Genomic DNA, 23491 nt, shown 5'->3' with positions numbered 1-23491 from the left:
TAATATAATAAAGTAGAAAACAAGATGCTAAACTTAGGATACGTTCCCACAATTAAAATTATGGGTGACAGATTTATTGTTTGGACATTTAGAAAGTAAACCACATTAATTTATCTACAATGAGCAAAGAATGATATTTGATTGTAAACAGGGCGAAGGACTGAATGCTCTGAAATTACTTTGTAATGTCTTGTATTAAAAGCATTAATTATTGGAGGATGCAAGTATCACTATTAGAAAAAAAAAAAAAAAGAACCAGCACAGTTGAAGCTAGTTTTTATTCAGCCAGTACAGTATCTCTTTCTGTATATGGAGAGAGTTAAGCCATGCAAACTGTACTGCTGAGCCCAGCAGCAGGACTGCCAATGAGGGCACAGTACATATGGCTTGCTGCATGCACTGGCTTTCCCAAGAAGCCGTCACAAACTTACTTGATGCTGGAATGAAATGCAAGCCCTAACATCATTGCTGATTTACTGGAAAAAATGTCCTGTTAGGAAAAGTGCCATCATAATCATCATGGTGCCATTTGTTACACAAGTAAAATCCTACTGGCTTATAAAAATCGGGCCTGATTTTACTGTATGTATTTAGCTTACAACAACTGGCTTGCGTGATTTAAAACAAACACTCAAACAAAACAGCACAGGGCCTCACCCACACTCCCAAAGCCCTACACTTCAGCGTCCTGAATATGGGGTATATTAAAAACAGGTGAAGGACATCACCTGGGGGTATGTGAGCTACTGTACTGTACTCATGAGAGTCTATATTCTCAGTTACTCATCCCCACCACTTCAAGCATGCTTGGCTGCTAAGCAACAGCAAGACAAGTCTGAGAAGTCCTAAAACCTTAACTGTGAGACAGTCGCTGGTTGAGGGCAGTGGTGTTCAAAGACGGCACTTCCAGTCCTGGTCTTTGTTCCAACCCTGTTCTAAATTAAACCTCAATCCAAACCCTGAAGTAGTTCATTATATCACCTGTTAAGCCTGGAGAGAAATGGCCCTCCAGGACCATGATTGGACACCCCTGGTCCAGGATACAATAACAGATTGATCATCTTCATACAAAACCTCTATTAACTGTACCAACTCCTCCACTAGTGTAGTGGCAGACACAGAGGGTTACTGTTGCAGAGGGTTACACTGGAGGTTAGAGAGACAAATACAGAAGTAATAAAGTAACAGACACTGGCTTGCCCCCAATGAAGGAATAAAGTCCCAATTGTAATTGATATCATAGTGTTCCCTAGGATTAATCTATTTGTCCTGCAAGCCAGAAGCTAGCAAGTGGTGACATTCTCCTAGGGCTGGGACAGAACTCCCTGGTCATAAAGTCTATGAAAAGGTACCCAGAAATAAATTATTTTACTACATTGCCTGAAGAAAAAAGGTCAGCTGAAACTGAACCTGTAACCTACAACAGTAAACCTCAAAACTCTTGACTATACTGGACTATATGGCACCCAATTGTACCCCTACTTGCATGAGCTTGTACTGGCACTGCACTGCTCCTTACTTTATCGTATTCTACTACTGCTCTTAATTATAACTACTTCCTGCATATTGTATTTGACTTTACTCTTATAGGTATCCATATTCACGTTTTTTGTAATTGCTCTTATTTGAAATCACTCTCAGCCATTCATGCGTCGCACTCACTACGTGCTCATACTGGACTCGTATAAGCAAATACTTTCAATATAAGTTAACTGCTCTTACATGTAATAATTTACTGTATTTGTTGCTCTTATTTGAATTTGATATTTTTCTACTGCATTTATTGTACTCTTATCTGTAATGTGATATTTTACAATGTGATATTTTGTAACAATTGTAAGTCGCCGTGGATAAGGCCGTCTACTAAGAAATAAATAAATAATAATAACAATAATAATAATAATAATACATGGATACATGAGAACGTGACCTGTAACACTGATATGACAACGGTTAAAACAACGAGGCAAACCAATACAAAGCAAGTCTTCATGCAGCATAGCAGAACGCTAAAAGGTAACCTGACCTGAACAAGGTATTAACATAGGTAAATAAGTACAAGTAGATAAAAGTAGCCTGAAGAGTTTCAATAGCATGGAAAATATGAAGTCAACATCTCAAATAGTTAAAAGGAATTGACAACCATGGATTTACAAAAATAGTGATGGAACACAAAGGATATGAAAATAGATCAGAATCGTTGCAGATCTTGAAACATTCTAATAGGTTTACAGATGTATGGGAGTTAATGGAAATATTTGTATTTTATGTTTAAAGAAAATAAAAAATGTGGGCACGATAATATAATATCTTTATTTATAGCACCTTTTCATAGTGGACCACCATCACAAAGTGCTTCACAAAGGTAGGCTGTGCATTATATGCACAGTCAATTACCATAGGACATCAATTTAACATCACATCTGCAGGATGGAGCACAAGGAGGTTAAGTGACTTGCTCAGGGTCACACAGTGAGCGTGTCAGTCAGTGGTGGGATTTGAAGCAATGACATTCTTGTTACAAGCCCCAAGGCTTTAACCATTGGACCACACTGCCGCCTTAAAGATATAGCTCTTTGTGACTTGATTAAGCTACTAACCCATTCTGAAGATGAGCAAAACTCCGAAGGTCTTCCATTTAATTTAGATTGTAAAAGTTCCTGTAAGGGGGGGAATGGGTCTTGCAAGTCTATGAACTGGAAAATGGACATGTGATTCTAAATTGGGACATATGAATTAACTTGGGTTTAAAAAAAAAAAAAAAAAAACACCACCACAATTATTTTTACTACAACTGACAAACACTGCAACACCTTCTGGCATCTTTAGTTCTCCCCAATTTATGTTAAATACACTGTTTATTCATCTTTTACTTGACCATCGTTAGCCACTGCTTTATCACAGTGACCCCATTACGTCAGCTTTGGTTCAAGCCATTTTTGTGATGCTGTAAAACACAAAATTAGATTTGTTTTCTTGGCTAGTTTCAGGAAAATGCAGGATTTAACTGCCCAGACCAGTAATGACAGGAGCCTGCAGGTGCAAACAGTATAAATCGTGGGAACACAAAGCAATACTTAAGCAAGCTATTCAACTCTAGATCCAAGAATAAGAAAGGTTAATGTGGTTTTCTTGTGATTTACACAAACAGAGGAGTCCTCACTACCTGAATCTGCATTCCACATGGGTATGTTTTTAGCTGCCAGATGTGATAAATCTGTCTACCTTTATTTTTGGAAACAGAGCCAGACTTAAACTTAAAAGTGACACATCAAAAGCGACATAGAATTTCCCAGAAAATATGTAAAACGAATGTAAAAGCAGCACTGGCTGAGACATTGAGACACACACGTGACTGGATCTCAAGAACTACTGCTGGAAGATCCGCTTTGACTCCCCCCAAAATGACTGTACTATGCAACCAAATACAGCACAGTCTAAGTTAAGCAAATCCAAGGCGTCTCGTACACACTAGAGGAGATGGTAACTACCTGCACTTCTGTCAACTGCAGAATTTTAATAAGACACACCTGAGCTTGTTACATATACACTGCAGCTAATCAAGCCTGTGTTAAAACCTGGAATGGGTGAGACTGCTATGCAGTAAGAGTCTTAATGTATTTCCATCCCTGCAAGGTTAAGGGTCAACTGTACTGGTATCAGGTGCCTGCAATGTGCATCACCAGGTCTAAGAGAACAAGTTTACAACGAGTAAGCTGTGGATTCCCTTCTCAGCTGTGTTAAAAACACAGAAACTGAAACTGTTGTTTTTAAACATGCCAGGCAGCATTCACGGAAGTTCCTTTTCCTGCAGAATCTCTGTAGGGGTTGATATACCTAGTATGCAGCCCAGGTCAACAGCAGAATTCTAGGTCAGTAGAGTAACCTCATTATTAAGACAGTCATAACAGTGAACATAGGATGTAGCTGGAAGCCCCTGCAGTGTGTGTGTGTTTGCATGTGTGTGTGGTGGGTTGCACAGACCCGTCTCTGCAGTACCGGCAGCACGAAAGGCTGTGTTTCAAGCCAAAGAAAGCAATTCCTTCCAAATGAAAGCAGCCTGTCCCAGAGAGAGTCTCAGCCCGCTGCTGAAAAGTTGGCTTGCTGGCTAGATAAAATACCACTGATGGTGACCGAACACAGAAGAAAACTTTGTCCAGTATCTGTATCTACAGTACTAGCATGAGAGGGGATACTGTTAATCCACCCAAGTTGCTGCACTTATTATCCAGGTAAAGCAGTTTAATGTGCCTTATCTGAGGCTTCTATAATGGCATCTCTATCACACACAGGCAGGTTCCAGCAAGCATCAGAATGAACAGTTTGACTAAATATACAAATCAATAAAATTAAATACTCTGCATTTTAAATAAATAGACATCGGTAGGGAAGCTGTTAATAGCCGTCTACTGTACATGAGTGGGTAGAATACTAGAGGACTGTGATAGAATAACAAGATGACCTTTCCTTATCATGGGAAAACTCAATCCCAGGTCCTTTAGGATTAGATTAAGGGCCAAGATTAACAATGAGGCATGACACAAGAGGAAATTGCAACCACACATTACAGTACGTAGTGAGCATGTGTTTTCATGATCCAAGTTCCTAGGTTATCTGTGGGTGCCTGCAGTATCTTTGTGCCTTCCCGGAAGTGTGCACACTGCCCAGCAGCTTCAGACAAGTTAGTTAAACAAACAAATTTACCAACATCAAAAGGGTCAATGCAGTATGGGAATTAATGTGGCTTGTAATCTATGGCTAGAGGCAATTAAACTTGGTTTATACATATTAAAACATGACTATAACAATTATTTTTGTTTGGTTTTCTTTAACACGTCCCCTTACATATCTTTAAAAATCAACCTTTTTCAAATGAACCACTGTACTGTGACCTGCAATACAGAAGGTAGTACATTGAGAATAAATACCACAGTGACTAAAACTGAAACAAAGTTATTATTGCCATCTGAAAACACTGCAGCACTTGACCAGTCATAGCCTAATTGAAAACTAGTCTGCTGTGAAAACTCCACTGTACTGCACAGAGGGGCTTTTCCCTAGAAGCTGAACCAGAAAGGAGAAATGTTGCTAGCTTTCCACAGCTACTGTACTGCAAGCCGTTTGGGTTTGTGTAACCACATCCTAACACAGAATATGCTGGGCCTGTGGACATCACGCAGCCCCATGGCTCTCACACTGTGTGTTTTTGTTACTGCAATTAAGAAATAATAAAATAGCACTCAGCACAGTGGTTGTATACAGGCTACTAATAAATAGCAGTGCTGTTAGGGTCCAACAAACCCTGTCCTGAAGCTTGCGCTTCACGTATGCTCGCATTGGGAACTGCTAGAAACTTTCAATTACAAGACTATCAACTATAATAGAAACTCATTAGATTGGTATCTTTATGGGTTAGAACTTGAAAAGAAAAAGCTCCCGCCAGCTCCAAGCTTTTCAGCTCCAGATTCAATAGCTCCTACTACTCTGGTGAGACTAAGCTTGGCTGCTCTTCTCTCTTAATTAATGGACCTTTTTAATAAAATGGATGAATTCATTTATTTAATGTGGTTTGTAAAACTTTCCTTATTCTCAAATATCCAACAGCACCTACAGTAATTGCAGAATTTAGGAGTTCTGTACATTAATCCTGGTTCACCTGTTTTCGTTGACGTGCCTTCCTCAATAAGAAGCTGTGGCAGAGCAGTAGGAGAGCCCTGCGCATTATAAAAGGGGATATGTTGTTTTGTATTATTATGATTTACTGTATATAAATGACGGCAAATAGCAATGTGTGTTTTGTTACTGTTTGTCTGCACGAATGGGGCTAAAACCCCATTATAAAAACCTTCTGCAGAAGGTGACCATCTCCAGAGTTAATTCCTTGATTAATTGTTGCTAATCAGAAGAAGGTAACCTGCATAAAAGCCTGCAGTTTTCCGCGCTCCGAGTGGAGAGAATGAAAGCGAGAGGAGGAGTCTGAAACAGAAAGCTAAAGATAGATAAGGATCAGTGAAGGCAATTGCTCAGCCTGACCTTAGTGTTCGTGATTTGTTTTTATTTTTAATATTTAATTTGCTCCGTCTGTTGATTTTTGTTCAAATCTTTATTTTGCATTTAATTTAAAATACCAGCGCAGCAGCGCCACTTCATTTCCTGGTCTGACGTTACCACTGCAGCCCTCACTGCCACAGAACGGCACAGTGCTACAGCATTTAGAACAGTCAGAGCTACATTTTCAAAGCTACTGTATTTACTCCAATTCGTCAAAAGCACAATTTATTCAGAAAGGAGAACTGCACCTAATAAAGTTACCAAACCAGAAATAAACAACTAAGGCCTATATTTTCCCCTATGGGCAAATCACCCTCAATGTAGTAAATGTATTATATGGGCAATTTGCTCACAGTGAAAAGATTTTTAACTCAAATTAAATATTACAAGCAAGTTGTTTCTTACTGTTTTCATTTTAGATGTTTGTGTTTTTTCATCCATTTAGAAAAAGAAAATGCTCGTGACGATTTGGAGTAAATAATAGCTTAAAGAACCTAACCCCATCAATAATATTCCACAACTCAAGCCCAGTACAGACCACTTTCATAATTATTACCCTTAAGCATCTCAGTCGATTTGTAAAAGACCATTCTATTCAACCACAAGGGGAGAAGAATGCCTGCCTTGTAGTCACTTTCAGTAGCAAGCACGCGGCTGCTGACAAGACACCTTCCACAGACATAGCAATGACAAGAGCAGTTATGTTTGATCTCCCCGAAGAGCAGGGTGCTAGGACGGTGCAGTGGATCTATAAATGAAGGCACCACCAGACACCTGACAGCAAATTTGACTGGCTGCTGCTCCCCATTCCACAGCACACACAGACAGCTGAACAGTGTGTGTTTGTCCAAATTCACCAGGACAGGGAATGTAGGTGGGGTTCGAGAAAGGCACTGAAAGCAATATACTGTATTTATGCCTGGTAAAATGAAGACTCCAGCCAGTAACCTTTTGGTGTTTTTTGAGGGTCAATTTCTTTTTCTTGTAGGAACAAAAAGCTTTGTGATAATCTGTGCGTAACCTGGATTTGAATTAAGCAAAAATAACAAGGGCCAAAACCGGTGCAGCAGGGGGGCTCAAGTAAGAAGTTTGCTTGTGCATGGCCTGCAGGGCTTTATCCAGCTAAAGCATGGGTGCAGCACAAGACTACACTCAATGCACATGCTGTACTGTATGACATCAGTGCATACTATTATATACAGTAGAAAACTGTAAGAACCAGCACCATATAGAACAACTACTGTGTGTGGACAGCAGTACAAAAGAAAACTTGATATAGAGTAGATTGCCACAAGATGACGCTGGTCCTTACTATGACTGACACTTTGATGATCTAGGCTACGCACTGTAGGTCTATGGTGGTCGAGAAGCTGGCAACTTGTTAACACCAGTGTCTGGCCAATAGACATCTCAGAACACAATGACGTCAGTTCCAATGAACCAGGACACAATGGGGGCTCACTTGTGTGGTGAGGGTCTTTTTGTGAAAATGCTGCAACATAATCAATCACAAGAACAGCCTGTCCAGGACACCGCTAGAAACAGAAATCTGAAAATAAATACTGTGTCAGTAAACGCCAATATAAGCTAAATCACAGCCGTTACAGATTAGTCATTTTGAGACCCTGCAAAATGAAATTTCCATCAGATTTTCTGCGATCCATGGAAAAGAAAGTGTGGCTCAAGGGCAAAACTGCCACATTCTGCAAGGACAACTAGGAATATAAATGTGGTGAATAAATTAAGTCAAAACAACATTTAAGACTTGGATAACAAATAATGCTACCAGGGTGATTATTTTAGTTTTTCTATTGAAAAATACAAATCATTCCATGCGTGCCTTATTCAACATAACAAAGGATCACAAACATAAAACAGAAGGCAGTGCTGCAAGCTAGACACACTGGCAAAACAGTACAGACATGCCTATCAACCAGGTCAGGCAATCAGTAAAGAGATGTAAATGATCATTATGAACAGGAGTTCAAGCATGAAAGAAGTGGTAGAGTATTAGTATAGCCACTGGTAGGAAGGGGGGGAGGGTGTTAAGGTTTTAACATCATGGATTTTCTTGTATTTATTGCATGTTGTAAAGCGCTTTGAGATGGTGCTATATAAAATAAAGATTAATTGATTGATCCATACCCTTTGCTCAAAATTCTTTCCGAAGTTTACATTCTGATTACTAATAAGTTTTAAAGAAGAAAGAAAGTGTAAGAAAATGTCTGAAAGACAGGAGGCTCATCGATCACACACAGGTCCTAAAGGACTCCAATGATTCAGCCTCATCCATTCTTAAAGAATGGCACTTTTACAGTTATTTCCTCCAAGTTAGTCTGCAGGTATTCATTCTGTACAGCAATCATTCAATGCAACACAGACCTACATTTGAAATGACTAAGCATTTTCAATGTTCAATCTTCAGATCCTAACCTCCGGACATCATCTGGTTTAGGAAACAGGGTTTGGATATGCACTCAAATTAGGGGAGGGGTTAGGAAGGGGACGCAATACCAGGATCTGGAGAATAATCTAATCTCTCCCATGGAGGTGCTCCATCACAGAACCCTAACAGGGAGCTGGCCAAACCCTTCTGATGCAGCTTGGGTATTCAAGTTAACAAACAGTTACTGTGTGACAAATCAGGAAACCTACAGAATATCTGAAAAGGCCATTGTATTTTAAATCCAGAAGCTTGTCAATGGCTGTGCACAATCACTCCAATAGATGATGTATGTGTGTGTGTGTGTGTGTGTGTGTGTGTGTGTGTGTGGAAGCTTAATTAGTAATTATCAGGGAGTTATTTAATCAATCTCCCTTTTATATATTGGAACAAAGGAGAAGTCAATGTTTTGTTTCCTAATTCAGCTCTGCAAACATTGTAAACTCCAGCAGTTTGTAGATATCGTATCATCTAAATATCCATTGACTCAAATCCTCTATACAGCATTCACCTTTTGTCTTCAGACATTATTTAAAGTACCCTCAAAACCCTTGCCTGCATGTCTATGGCACTAAATTAAGGTCACCAAACTCACGCTTCAGCCCAAGGTAAGGCCAAGTAAGGCAGCTGCACCACCCAGCCCCACACTGTTCTGTACCAGTCTGAAGGTATTTTCTTCTGGGTGAATGATTGACTAGGCCAAGTAAGGTAAGAAGAACAGACAAATGTTTTCCTGGGCATCCAAGTGGGTCCCAATGACGCCATTCTTGTGTTTCTACAATAATGTAAATAATTCACAAGCCCAACAAGGATGAGGAAGTTACCCTGGATCAATACAGTCAGTATATACAAAGTTCAAAGTACAAGTTCTCACTCTCAACAACACACAGTTGAGACATTTGAAGCACTTCGGCGACATCTCCAATAACTACAAAGAACAGGGGAAAAGGAACTGGACCTTTACCCTGTATTTTGAGAACTGTAATTTGGGGGAAAAAAAAAAGTAACATGTAACATCTCTGCGAAGGTAATTATTTTTACCAAATAAATTGCCACTGACTGTGAGCAAGGGAGCTCACTTTTCACTTTAACAAGTGGATCTTAAAAGTGTTTAAAGTGTGCAGTGAGGAAGGATTATCGTGAAAACCTCCTTCAGGGAAGAATTTATGTACCACACAGTATTTATTAGAATAAAAGTGACTTGAAAATGTATACTGCACTGTCTTCCCCACAATGATTTGTACAATATAGTCTCTTGTTTGGGTTAACTTCAATTACTGCTACAGTATAGCCAGAAAAAGCAGTAAAACATTATTTATTCTTTAAGGGGACACAGCTGGAAAAATGTATTGAAAAAGATTAAAGGAGAGGCCAGAAAAATAATTTTAAAAGAATTGGTTAGCCCACATCACACAATGATTCGGTTCCGACTTTGCATTCACCATGGCTGCTGTTATACACTTTTGTTGCTAAGCGACAGTTTGGTTCAAAAGTTGGAATCTAAAAATAAAATCATAACGCAGAGTAAGTTAACCCCACTTCCTTCTACTGTTTGACAGCTTGTTAGGCAAGCAAACGAAAAGGGGAACATCTATAAAGTTTGTCAGCCCAGCTGTGTTTTAACCACGTTGGTGCTGGACTTTAATTATTTGCTACAAGTGTATTTAAAGTAAGAGAATGGGAAAAGGACTTAATTTCCTTCACCAAGCTAAACACACAAGTAATGTTGCTGCTACTTCATGCTGCTGTTCAGCTTCAATTTCTTGAAGGGGTCCCTTGGCATTTTGTAGCCTACTTTTCAGCTACAATATGCATGGCACTATAACGTCCTGTTCAATGAACGGTAACATGGCTCTTTGTGCACATCTTCAGCTGCACTGTTCAATGATCTACACTAATGGGTTCTCTAAAAAAGCTGTTCCAATTCCACTACTGCCTGCAAAAAAAGAACTACATACATACAGGTGATCTAGGACTTTTGTGTCCGGGTGTCAGGTTGGATTGTAGACTGCAGACAGAACTGGGGACAGTCCTAGTTTTATTTTGGAAGGAGGCGAGATTTGAGTTTTACATCCCCATGGTTTCATGGTGCTGATGGAAATGTGGTCGAACTCAGCGTATACTTTGAGTAACATTATGGGTGTTGCAACAACACACCAGGCTATTGAATGCAAAATACAACCTATAAATTATCCACTGGCTGTTTATAAACTGTAAAACCAATATTGTACAGTTCTGTTAATCTGTTTGCTGGCTTCTTTTTCAAAAACATGCTTTTACTATACCAGTCCTGCACAACTGAATGTCAAAATACATTAGGCCATGGAAGTGACCTTTATCTTCAGGGGCTGTTGGCCTAATTTTCCTTTTCCTTCTCAAGTGATGCTTGCAGCTGCCTTGACAGCACGTTCCTCGTTCTTGATGTGTAACCCTCTCCCCCCTTCCCCCTCAAGACGCTGTCTTGTGGGTTAGTCGCCACAAGGTGAGGGACTGCCCATAGCAGAGCTCTGCCTTAAATCCTCTATGCTTAATGACAGGCCACAGCCTTATGTTAACAACAGTATCTGGAAATACTAGCATTTCACCTACCAAACTATCTGTAATTGGACAATATTGTATCCTACTATAAAAGTGCTTCATTTCATTTTTAATTTTTTTTGTAAGGCTTCCATGAATTGGTGTTCTTGAGAAAGCACATGTTTAATGTATCCAGTGTACAGTACTGTACGTAAAAATATGCCATACAGTAAGCAATCGGTCCTATAGTACAATTGGAATTGGTTCACCTACTCAAACTTCTGAACCCTTAACTCACACGTATGTTACAGGCGTTAAGCATAATTGGATCGCAACAGAAAAGTAAATATTACACAAGCGTAGCACAACACCAAGCACATGGCACATTCAGATCTTAATTAGGCAAACCACACAGAGAGGGGAGATGGGCCTAATTAAGCAAACAGTAAAACCTAGAATGCCAGGAGTCTTTTTACCGACACTGCAGTACAACTCAGCTGCTTGGCTACAGTGTACACCTCTTTGACCTGTAGATGTATAGTAACAAGTAAGTGTTTTATCCTGTTTCTCATGATTTAGCAATCATGCCTTCAGGACTTTAGCAAGATGTCTTCATCCCTGCAATACAATTCAACAGAGAAGGGCAAGCTTTGCCTCGCTTCACTATGAAATACCCTGCAGCTGCTTGCAGCAAAGCAAACTCACTAGCACACTGTGCATGGAATGTGTCAGCATTCGTTTTGTTTTTAACATCTACAGCTAAAAACACATTCCGATATTCAAATTCCGAGCTCAAGGACAAAACCTGGCTAATGCTGACATCTAAAGTCTGATCCAGATAAATGCTTGTTTACAAGATATAAATGCAATATCAACAGCATTTGTATTGCTGACTAAAGGTTTTGGAAAAGTACTGGCTACTGCAAGGCATAGAGCAGAGTACATGCTTCAAACCTCCAACCAATGCACCTTAATCTTGAACAGCCCCCCTAAAATAATCATCAAGGCCCACAAATGTACCTGCTGTGCAAAACTTACTACCTGCAGTGTTTACATCCGTCAACCTGGATCTTCAAAAAGGGTGGATTCAAAAGCTAGCACAGCAAATTAACATGGCCAATAACCATTCAAATAAACTAAGCTACTTTATTCATGTCCCAAAGAAAACATCAAACATAGCAGCAATGGCAACTGAACTAGTCTTTCTTTGAAAGGTAAACTAAAGCCCTTGTGCAGGCTACTTCCCTTGCCATGAATCCTAATACAATTGACAGCCACTTCAATTTGACTACACTAATAGCCACATGAAAGCACTGAAGTGATGAGTGACACCCATGTCCAACAGGAGGAAAGTCGTGTCACTTTGACAGCAGAGGAGTTGCTGTAGTATCTGAGGCGTGAAATAGCTGGGGACAGCGAGGCTGCAGGCAGCTCTTGTCAGAGACGGAAGATGCTGGGCACTGTATGTTCCCTACCCATCCAAATAATGAGAAACGAAAGAGGGAGGGCTGCAGCAATGCAGATCATGGGTTGAACTTTACAAGTACAATACAAACAGAGTTAAGTTAAGAGGAGAGCATGCTGTAACATCACCCTTTCACGGTGTGCCAGATGTACTACTTGAAAACAAAAATAAACACATTACTGGCCTTTTGAAGACTAAACTTGACCCTGAAAAAAAGAAGCTAAAAGAAGCTAAAAACCACAATGAGTCATTTCTCAGCTTTGCTCTCAATTCTTATAAATCAGCTTTGCACTGAAAACGTGCTGCTCTTTTAACTACATACTGTGAACCATATGATACAGCATGTATTTAAACCTAGAATACTAGGACACCTTTTCAATTACAGCACTGGAGGGATGTATTTTATTGCTATAAAAGGAGCTATCCTAATTATTTTAGTTAACATCAAAGTGTTTGCTGTGACCTCTAATGTAATTCAATAACCTGAAGGTCAAATATTATAATAAAATATTTGGTGCCATAGATTACTTCCAGATTAGACCTATATAGCAATGAAGCATAAAAGCTGAAAGTCGTCCCACCCAGGGACGAGCCGGGCTGCAAGAATTGGAAGCAGAGCATTAGATGATTGTAGATGTGTGGGCTGTATATGGCAGAGAAGACCTACTGTATAAACAGTCACTTCATAAGAGCAGTTAAACCTTTTCAATAACCAGAAACTATGTGGCGTTTTCTTCAGATTCTGACAGAGGATGTGAAACGTGAGAGTTAAGCTACGGTGTATGTGGATTATGGAAATACCCTAACGCCAGCAAGCTTTCTGCCTTAAAACCAAAACTGAAAAGATGCATTTTCTACATTGTCATCCTCAATTAAGAAGCTTTTAATACCATACACCATGTCAGGGCCTTAACAGAAACATGTGAGAACACATCCCACTATATATTGTAGCCAAAGGCAATACAAGCATGTTCAAGGGTTCATTTCCACACTCAAGACAGAACACATTACAACCTGTGCAAAATAGATGGTGATTTCATCAATAGCAACCTTGCTTTACAACTGCCTACAAATAACCAACTAGCCTACATTGCAAAAAACAAGCTGGACTACAGTCAAAATTACAACACCAGATGATTCCTTTCCAGCAACAGGGGTTATTATAACAATTACAAGATCACGCTATTTAAATAAATTACATCCCAAAAGAATCAGGATTAAATGTGGGGAAGTTTCTAAAGCAGATTATTTTTATAAACAAGACAAATTAGCACTTTGGCCTTGTAACTTCCAACCTTAGCCAGAAGAGTGATTGTGTCATGCACTACAGTTTGTCCAACTCTTAACTGGTAACTGGGCCAATGTACAGGGCCGTGTAAAGTGGCAACAATTCTGCAGCCTCTCCAGCAACTCTTCAAGAAGGTAGAAAACTGTTGTCACCTGTAATGTAATCTCCATCGTTTACTAAAGAGGCTTTTGACACTTGGTGTTATCAATGAAGCTTACCTGGTATCACTTCATCGCAGCACTATTGTAGAGATTTCTCAAAGAATGTTCCCCTTGGTCAGGTGGTCGCCCCCACACCTCAATCAGTTAATAATGTAAGTTTCTATTTTTATGTAACTTTTAGCTTGTTGCTGGCACAGTAAATGACAATATTAATAATGGGTTGCATTTTTTAATGGGAAGAGACTATGGAACCGGTCACTCCCTGTTTGTAGTCTCGCCTCGTTCTAAATCATTGATTTTTAAACAGCCCCATGATCCTTATTTGGTATACGGTTAATGTGTTACCAATCATTGGACTCCAAGCACTCTGTACCGTTACCTGTCCGATATCTGTACAGCATGTGGCAGGATCTAGGAAGTGTAAGGAGCAAAACATTCAAATCCAAGTCTTCCTCTAGTCATTGTATTTACAGACTCTTTCAAAGGTATTGCATGGACTAACTTACTCTTGAATGAAAAACATTCGATTCCGAGGGTAGAGCTGAGCTGTTTTTTCTCCAGGTTTGTGAATCGCAGTGCACTCTGCATTCCTTGCTTTTTTTCAACTTAAGAACCTTATTTCGCCTGAATCTGTCAAGGGGGCAGCATGATGATTTATTTTTGTTCTTGTACAAGGATGGAAATAAGACTCCCATTGTACAGCATTTTCATCAATACCTGGTTTTACTATGTGTTTAATAAGGTGCACCTGAGCTTGTTACAGTGCCTATACACTCTGGCTAATCAAGCTCAAAGTAAAACCTGCAATGGATGAAACTGCTATGCAATAGGGCTCTTATTTCCATTCACTTTGTATCCTAACAAAAAAAAAAAAATTTTTAAAAAAGACTTTCCATTGTCAAACACAGCTTTACTGTGAATCCAATAGACCCTACCAATCCAGCACCCAGAAATCATGGGTTAGCTTGGCTGGCTGCAGACACAAAGTAACCGCACTACTGTACATGCACACTACCACTCTGAATGCACTTGGCCATGAAGGTTGCTATCTGTTAGCACCAAAAGAAAAACTCACCCCAGATATGAAGGAAACTAACACCTACTTCAGCGGCAGACCCACACAGCTAGATCGAGAAAACTCTTGCTGTGCACATATTTCAAGGGCATAAAGCTGCCACATCACTCTGTGGGACATTGCTTTAATTGTACCAGTAATAGCAATAATTGAACTAAATCATAAGGTAAAGTAGTTTAAAAAAAAAAAAAAAAAACACGCCTGTATATAATTTCTGGAAAAACAAAATAAACAAATTTCCCTGAAACAAAGAAGCTTACCAGACTTGCACATGTTCACATAACACTGAATCCATACATACTTCATTATTTGCTGCCCTGTGTTTTGTTTGAGGAGATAATAGTTCCTGCTAAAGCAACAAAATACATGAGCGACTATCAGATTAAAGCCCTGTGCTAAACAGCTTTATTTATGTTTACATTTGTACAATGATACCATGGTTCTGATGCATCCTGGAGAAAAGGTGTACTGCTTTCATTCAATTCTATGAATTATAACTCTATACAAATAAGCCATTTAGTAAGTACACTGGTTCATTGGCAAGGTGGAGGGGCAGCTCTATTACTGTAATGGAACTGCACCTGGGTGAAGTGCACCAGTAGTTAACAGACCTCCAGCTCTGTGAATGTCATCTCCTGTATGCACTGTATATTGTTTCAGGCAAGACCAGAGAGATCTGAGTTGCAACATAGCGGCACCACTGCAGTCTATCTGAATGGGATGCTGGATACTGTGGAGCTGCTGGTGGGTTTTACACCGTTCAATGTCATAATGCCTACCGTGCCAGTGCTGTTGTTACTGTACTTGATTTCCAGATTAAGTTTTGGAATCTATCCGCTTCCTGTCAAAAGGATACAGCAACACTATTATCTATTATATTTGCGTGTTTGATAAGAACGTCAGCAGTAAGTAATTTACTGGCGACAGAGCAAGCTAACTTTAAACGATATATGTTGATATTAAGAACATTACTGCTGCACAAAAGTACATTAAGTATAGTACTTTATGCAGCTTGTCAGGTCAATATGCATTGGAGATGATTGCTATTACGATATTAAAACACTACACTAATACATTGCGTACTTATGTGTTTTCTTTAACAATTGCGGTACATTATTTGTCATCTTTAAAATTAATAAACTAGACCAAGACTAAAAAATAAATAGATCAATGCATGTCGCCCTTATGCAAAATAGGACCCCAGTCTTAACTAGAAGTACAGTGTAGGGAATAGTCCAGTGATCAGACTGGAACCGCAAACTGGCATAGCTACAGCGTGTTCTGAAAAAGAGTTGATTTAATTTCTTACTGTTCAGTGATTGGACGAGTGCCTTCCCATCTTTGATCAGCTCCTTGATGAATTTGTTAGTCTTATCCAATTCCAGTTCGTGAGATTTCAACCTTTCCCTGAACTGTGGGCTGTCCAGGTAACAGTCGCTGAACTCCAAAGCAGGCAGTCCCATCTTTTTCCCCACAACAGCAATATGATCAGTGCGAATAAATAATTATTAGCAAAACAAACAAACAAACAAAAAAAGTTCAAAGAATGTTGTATTTTTCTTTCCAACAAAAGAGATTAAGCAAAGAATGTTTAAAAAAATCCTAATGCAAATCTATAACATGTTAAAAACGATGCACTGTTAACAGTACAGCTCTGGCACGCATACACAGAATGCCTGAAGACAATTTCGTGCAAAGTGATTCGTGATAGTAGCGGTATCCTCTGTACGATTTCAACAGCAGTTTCTTCCCATCAATCCTACTAAAACACCAACCTACCCTGAAACAGATAATCTTGTGATGTTTAAAGCATGTGGCCAATCGCATTGCCCTATTCCAAACAGTTTCAAACGACGAAACGCTGCTACGCACGATCCTCTCCTTTATCATTCAAGGGAGTGTTAGGTTAGGTTGGTTGGGCGAGAGGACTGACTGTTTTTATGGGCGTGGCTACGCAACTTCGGCCTTTTAAACGGACTGAGCACAATTTCGAAATCTAGTTTATTTTATATTTTTTTATAACACTGGGTCAGGTTTTCAGTTGAACAAAAAACCCAAATGTCTGTTTACCATTTAATCTCCCAAGTGTTACACGAATAGAGGTTTGTGGCTCTTGGTAAAACGTTCAAAGATGAATTCCTGTCTGTGTGACTCCAAGGCTGTGCTTCTCATTGTTCTCATTTCCTAAATAGCTGCAGAGTTCAAGTTACTTATAGAATGCTAACTTGAAATCTGCAACTGTTTAAGAGTTGAAAACAACTTTAAAAAAAGGTCTAATTAAACAAATTATTAGTTCAATGAAGGGTCTAGTTAAGTAATTGAGAGCTCAGCTGGAATGAAAACCAGAAGACACAGGGGGTCCCCAGGCCAGGGTTGGGATTCCTTTGTATGGAATTATAATTCATGTCTAATTGTTGTTGTTGGAATTGATGTAGTACGACTACAGAAAGAAATGTCTGGACACGCTGTTGTGCCAATAAAGCTATACCAATGGTACAATCTGATTTACTATAATATGTAAAAAAAAATAAATAAATAAAACTCCTGTGTTTCTCTCCCTAATCTTTTGAATAAGGCAGGAGAATTTCTATTGAGTTACCAAGCCAGGATTTTCTTTCCAAGCCGTGTCTCCACCAGCTTGAACACAACATGGCCACACACAGTGGATCCTGGTGGTTCCACATCCCCTTTGCGTCACAGTGTTATGCAATTTCCCTTCATGTGCATTTATCTGAAACAGGCATGTATATTTTTTTCTTTAAAATATGTTTCACAATTGTATGCAATTTAGACTATGCAGCTGTATCAGGTACGTACACCAATGCCAAGGTTCAGTACAAACATCACACCCAGTCATTGCATCTGGAGAAACCATAGATTTTAAATAGAATCTGGGAGCATGTAGTCCTACAACCCAGAGTGGTGGATATGCCACTGGACAACATGGTCTGTGGGCAGGTAAAAGAGGTGGTGCTAAGCTTCTTTTTGTTTGGTGTTATTGCTGCAACAAACAGGGGTCTATTAAAATAAGCCACTTGCAAAGCCTCACTTATATAAATATTCTAGAAGTCATGTACATAAATATTCTAGAAGTCAAGAAATACATGTTGTAGATACACATCTCTTGCTATGGTCACGTTGTCGCATGCATGCATTGCTTTCTAGTATTGACAAAATAAATAAAGAAGAGATAAACAGACCAGGCAGTTGCGGTACAACCTACTGACAATGAATGATCATATTCTCACCCTATGATCTGAACAGCTGGAACGAACATATCTGAAATCCACAACCCTGAGCATGGCACATTTGAAGGTGACCAGCTGCTACTCTTACACCTGCAAATATCCTCTTGTGCGTTCATTATACAGCCCAGCCCTGTTTTTCTGCTGCACTTTAGATGTAGAAGCATTATTGATAAAGCATGAGAACTATCTTACATTTTGTAAAAAAGCGATTAAATAACATTGACTGGTTGTAAATACCTTGTGTCTTCTACTTTGACAGGCCCTGATCCTTCACACTCAGATACACCCTGACCCTTTGCCAGTCTCTTGTAGTGAGTTTTCCTACAATATCCAGTAATCACACTGTGGTACTACAGGTAACTTTGTTATTAGTGTCCTGTCAGGTCTTAAGACAGGACATCCCTGTAAATGAGAGGCTGCTTCTCCGTGCATGCATCCTGTAAAGAAGCATGGGTAGTTTAATGAGTTTAGCTGTACTGTAGTATTGTGATACATTCCTGGGAAATGCTTTGTAAACAGTTTAATGTACCACCTCTGCTTAATCCAGATCTTGGACCTTAAGCAATACTCAGCAACTCCTACCAAGATTGTATGCTGTATGACCCTGCACAATGCAAACTAGAAGACAGGACAAGGTCTGCCAAGCATGCCTCTTTTCCATCAATGGCAAGCTGGCTGCTGCCTGTAACATTGCCAAAGGCAGCTGTAATACATACTTCTTATTGCCATTTGTTGCACTTTCCGGTTTGAAATGGTGACTTTTATGTATTGTTTTTCAGCAGGTCAGACGTCAAAGCTGTGCATTGCAGTTCATTTCAGTCTCTGTAATTGTACACTGTTTACCAACGGAAATATATGGTTTGGCCAGATTGTTTGTCCAGCTAGAGAGGGTAAACAGAACATAAGCAAATATTTTCATTTCTGCATTATTATTATTATTATTATTATTATTATTATTATTATTATTATTATTATTGTTGTTGTTGTTTTGTTGTTTTTGTTGTTGTTGTTGTTAATAATAATAAACTAAAATTCTAATATTGCTATATAATAATAGACTTTCTGTCTATTATTATATAGATCAAAGCCAGTAACTATTGTATAGATCCAATTAATTCAGATCTGAATTAATTCAGAAATAAAGAAATGAAGGGAAATTGAATTTAAAAAAAAAAGTTCTTATTATTGTAATCAATGCAAAAATATTCCTCACAATTAATCACCAGCAAGCCAGAGAAGAGGAAACACAAGAGTGTCTTTGTCCCGGCCTGCTTTGTTTCCTTTAAGATCAGGAAAATAGCCCTACAAAGCCAGCATGACTCAAGATACAATGGGGAATTCTTACTTCTTTCCGTGCAATGATGTTGAAGCTGGAATATTGTGGTTCTTCCCCAGGGGAATGAACGAAAACTCATAAAAGAAAATCTATCCTCTTTAACGTTTCCCCTCTACAAGGTCTTCCATGTTTTAAGCCATTTCTTTTAAACACAGTGCTGTAGTGATGTGACATGGTCTGTTCCATTGATCAAGTGCAGTCAGGGACTCTTTTGGCATACCTAGTCTAAGGGATGAACTTCACTTACTTCACCTCCAAATCAAAAACATTTATTATTATTATTATTATTATTATTATTATTAGAATTAGTTTTAATTTATTTTTAATTACATTTGTATATTGAAAACCAGTGCCATGGTTATATTTATTTTTTAAACATCTTTAACAGGAAGACGCTTGTCCGAGTTTATTTTTAAATCACTTTTGCGGACAACATAATTTTATTTTTCTCAGTAGTGTTACTTATATTTACAGTTTAGTTAAAATTAACAATATCTAAGACAATATATGGCTCAGTAATATGGACATTTGTGGAGACCACTGAATATTAATGTGGTTATCCCGGTTCTTGCAAATATAAATGTATTACATCTTCTAAGTTCCATGTTTTTCACATTTTATTGTATATTCTAAGTAAGTCCATCTCCACTTTTAAAAAAAATATTATAATATCTTCTTAACATAAATAAAATCTGTGCCTTAAATTATGATACCGTTCTGTAGGAAGACAACGGCTCCATCTGGTGGTACAAAGTTGAAGAACAGCTTCAGGGGGGGGAGGGGGTGGTTTGGGGGCATGGTCCGGATTGCAATGACTCCAATGCTCTCATTGTATTTGTTGATAGAACTTTGTTAAGCTGCTTTCATCTGACTTCTGGAGCTTCTCTTCTGTTTTAGTTGCCTGCCATTGATAAATGTAACACAGGCTAGATCAGCCCAAGTGTGGAATCTACACTTGCACCTGTACGTTTGATTTCAATGAGCTGTTAAGTTTTAGTGTCCAGCAGGGGGCGTTGGTGTATATATCATTTTTCATCACTGGGTAGACTTTTACAGTCAGAGACTGCAGATGTTTTGTCATTTCTTATAACCAACTGTTCTTTAATTAAATTGCAGCTAAAAATCAGCATTAGATGCTCTGACTTGTTTCAAACCAGAGCATGCACAGATCAGTCAGTAGCCACAGAATCAAGACACTGAAGGGAGTGCTCAGGAGACAGGTTGAAAGATATGAGGTAGCTTAAAAAATAAATAAAAGCTGTGCTATTGACACAGATAGAACAGGGAGTTCAGTCACGGATGGAACGAGCTGTACTGCATGTATATAAATATCTATTGTTGATCTTGTCCCCCTGCCAGCGCTTGTGTGGTGTCATTTCCAGCAGGTAGGGATGAGGTAGAATCTATCTTTTAAAGTAAGCTGTGACACGGAGTGACATACCTGAAGTGACCCTGTGAGTGAATCTTTATTTATTGATATACCAGCAGGACAACGCATTCGGTTACCTGAACAATCAGTGAATGGGTTGTTTTATTTCTTTAGTCTGGTCTGAGGCAACTGGGTGTAGAGAAAATTGTAGATGTTTTCAAATCAGAAAAAACATAAATAATACAGAAGATAATATTGGAGAGGATTCTTATGATGTCATGACTTGTGTAATCTGCTGTTTTGCATCCTTTGAGCAAAGACCATTAAAGAGCTAGTTGTCTCACTGCACCCCCAATTCCCACATGGTGGTGGTGGGGGGGTGGGGGGGTGGAATGAAAGTTAAATTCAATATTATTGGCAATATTATCCGATATAACAGGTTAAACAGGACAAAATGGGGTCCTGTGATTGTTTTGTTTTGTTTTGTTTTTAGCAAGTTGAATCTTGCCTTTTAATTTGCAAAAGACAATCAGCATTGTATTGTGGGTTAGAGCCACACCTCTCCTCAACTTTACAAAACATTGTTTTTTTAAATAGCTTCACCTTCAGGTTAATCCAGAGCAAGTTCTTGAACACAGGTGTGAGGAATAATCTTTAAAGACACTGCCGGTGTTGGCTTTCTGTTTCAGCTTTTCAACATTCAGGTCTTTAATATGAGTTGTATCCCCAGACTCTGACCAGGGACTATACTGTTTCTCTCAAATGCTAGCCAGTAAGAGGGCAGCTATTAGCATCACTTATGTTACCCATTTCACTAAGCCTCTTACTAAGAGCTGTGTTTGAGGCTTACCAAACTGCAACAAGATCCAGAATTTGTTTGTGCTTTAGCTTTTGATTATTTACCAAGCGGTTTTATTAGAATAACAAGCAAACCACATTTGTATTACCTTTTTATGTTACCAAACACTGGAATTCACATTCAGTTCTTTATTTATTTATTTATTTTTAACTTAAAAATCCTGGAATACAATAGCTGAGCAAGTCACACTCAGTCATTTATAAAACCAACGACTAAATGAATGAGTTACATAGCACTTTCGAAAATAATAATCAGTAAATCAAATAGAGAAGTGTTGCTGGGCTCAGCTGTTGCTATCTGTGATAGATCAAACCTCTACAAAGACCCTGAAGTGGTAAATTGTGTCATATTTAGATCAATCATTAATCATAAATGCCTTAATCCAACTGTCTAGATATCATATTACTTTGCATGATTAGTCATCAGGTACCTACTCCCAACTTTACAAAGGAAATAATACAAACTGTGATACAAGTTGCCAGATTCATAGACTCAATAATTACTTTATTTCCATGAATCTAGCCCTAACAACTAAAACCCTATATCTACAACTTTTCACCCTTTCAAAAATCTGTTCACTACCTCTGTGATACAACTGCTAACAGCTGGAATCTGTAGGAGAGTTTCTTGACAGGAATGTGTTCAGAATTTTAACGAGACAGCACTAACATTCCACAGAATAAAAATGAAAGTCCTGGCATTTATGATTGATTGCCTTTTACAATTTCAGCACATGTTTGTCCTGTTTCATATTAACAGTGAATAAATGAAAGCAAGTGATGCAGCCTTCTAGTTCTTTCCATGATTGCTTGTCAGGTAAAGTTAGCTGGTGTTGGGCCAGTTAGACCATCCTTAGGCATAAATAGTCAACAGGCTGAGATTCAAGTATAAATATAGACATATGATGTAATATAATGGAGATATATTTCATCAAGTGGGTGAGGCATTTTGACACTACATATACAGCATCACTCACATTCAGATAGGAAGGCATCTAAGCACGTAACAGACAAAGGTCCTACATGGTCTATAGGTAAGTAACTTCTTATTTTTTTAACTTCTTGTTTTTTTTTTTTTTTTTTTTTTTTATTTTACAGGTTATGTTACAGCAATATGAGCATGTGCTGTGCTGTACTTTATCTGTAGGGACTTTCACTATCAAAATGCCATAAATTTGTGCAGTTCTGAAAGAGTTTGTACAACTTTATCTCTATATGACATATATATTCCAAAAACAGCAGTAGAAAAATAAAAGCCTTTTTAGTTATGCATCACAGCCTCATATGTAGGCCTGCTATTTGGACAACAGACATGGTTGGCCTAATTATCTTGTAGGATATTATGGTGGGACTTTCTTCCAGGACTACAATTCATTGCAAGAAAAATGACATCTTTCAAAACTTGTGTGCGGCTCCATTGCTTTCCGCTCCTGGTGTGTTAGTTATAACACCCAGCTTCTCAGTGACAACGGGTATTCACAGAAAACAAATTAGCATAATGAAAATTATCATAATGAAAATGACAGTGGGGACAGCAGCAACAAAGATTTAAAAGTATTACTTTCCCTTCTGCTCTTCGCTACATTCAAGACACTACCCTGCAATAGCAAAAATATACAACTTTTTTAACATGTGATAAACTCTTAATTGAAAAGAGATGGAAAACAGGATTAAATAAAT

The 23491-nt window shown here is 38.6% G+C and overlaps 1 protein-coding gene across 6 annotated transcripts in view; it reads right to left on the bottom strand.

The window, feature by feature from the left end:
• The window catches only part of LOC121324437 (rho GTPase-activating protein 26-like), a 57838-nt gene extending 40954 nt beyond the window's left edge, over positions 1 to 16884 (bottom strand). For all 6 annotated transcript variants that reach the window (XM_041266305.1, XM_041266310.1, XM_041266309.1 and 3 more), the window contains exon 1: positions 16310 to 16884. In XM_041266305.1, coding sequence (XP_041122239.1) covers positions 16310 to 16463 — 154 coding nt within the window. In that variant the 5' untranslated portion in view covers positions 16464 to 16884. The remainder of the gene's footprint in view (positions 1 to 16309) is intronic.
• Positions 16885 to 23491: the final 6607 nt, after the last annotated feature.

This window comes from Polyodon spathula, chromosome 12, assembly GCF_017654505.1.
Source record: "Polyodon spathula isolate WHYD16114869_AA chromosome 12, ASM1765450v1, whole genome shotgun sequence".
NCBI lineage: Eukaryota > Metazoa > Chordata > Actinopteri > Acipenseriformes > Polyodontidae > Polyodon > Polyodon spathula.
The sequence above is the reverse complement of the archived record's forward strand: the minus strand, read 5'-3'. Positions and strand labels throughout refer to the sequence as shown.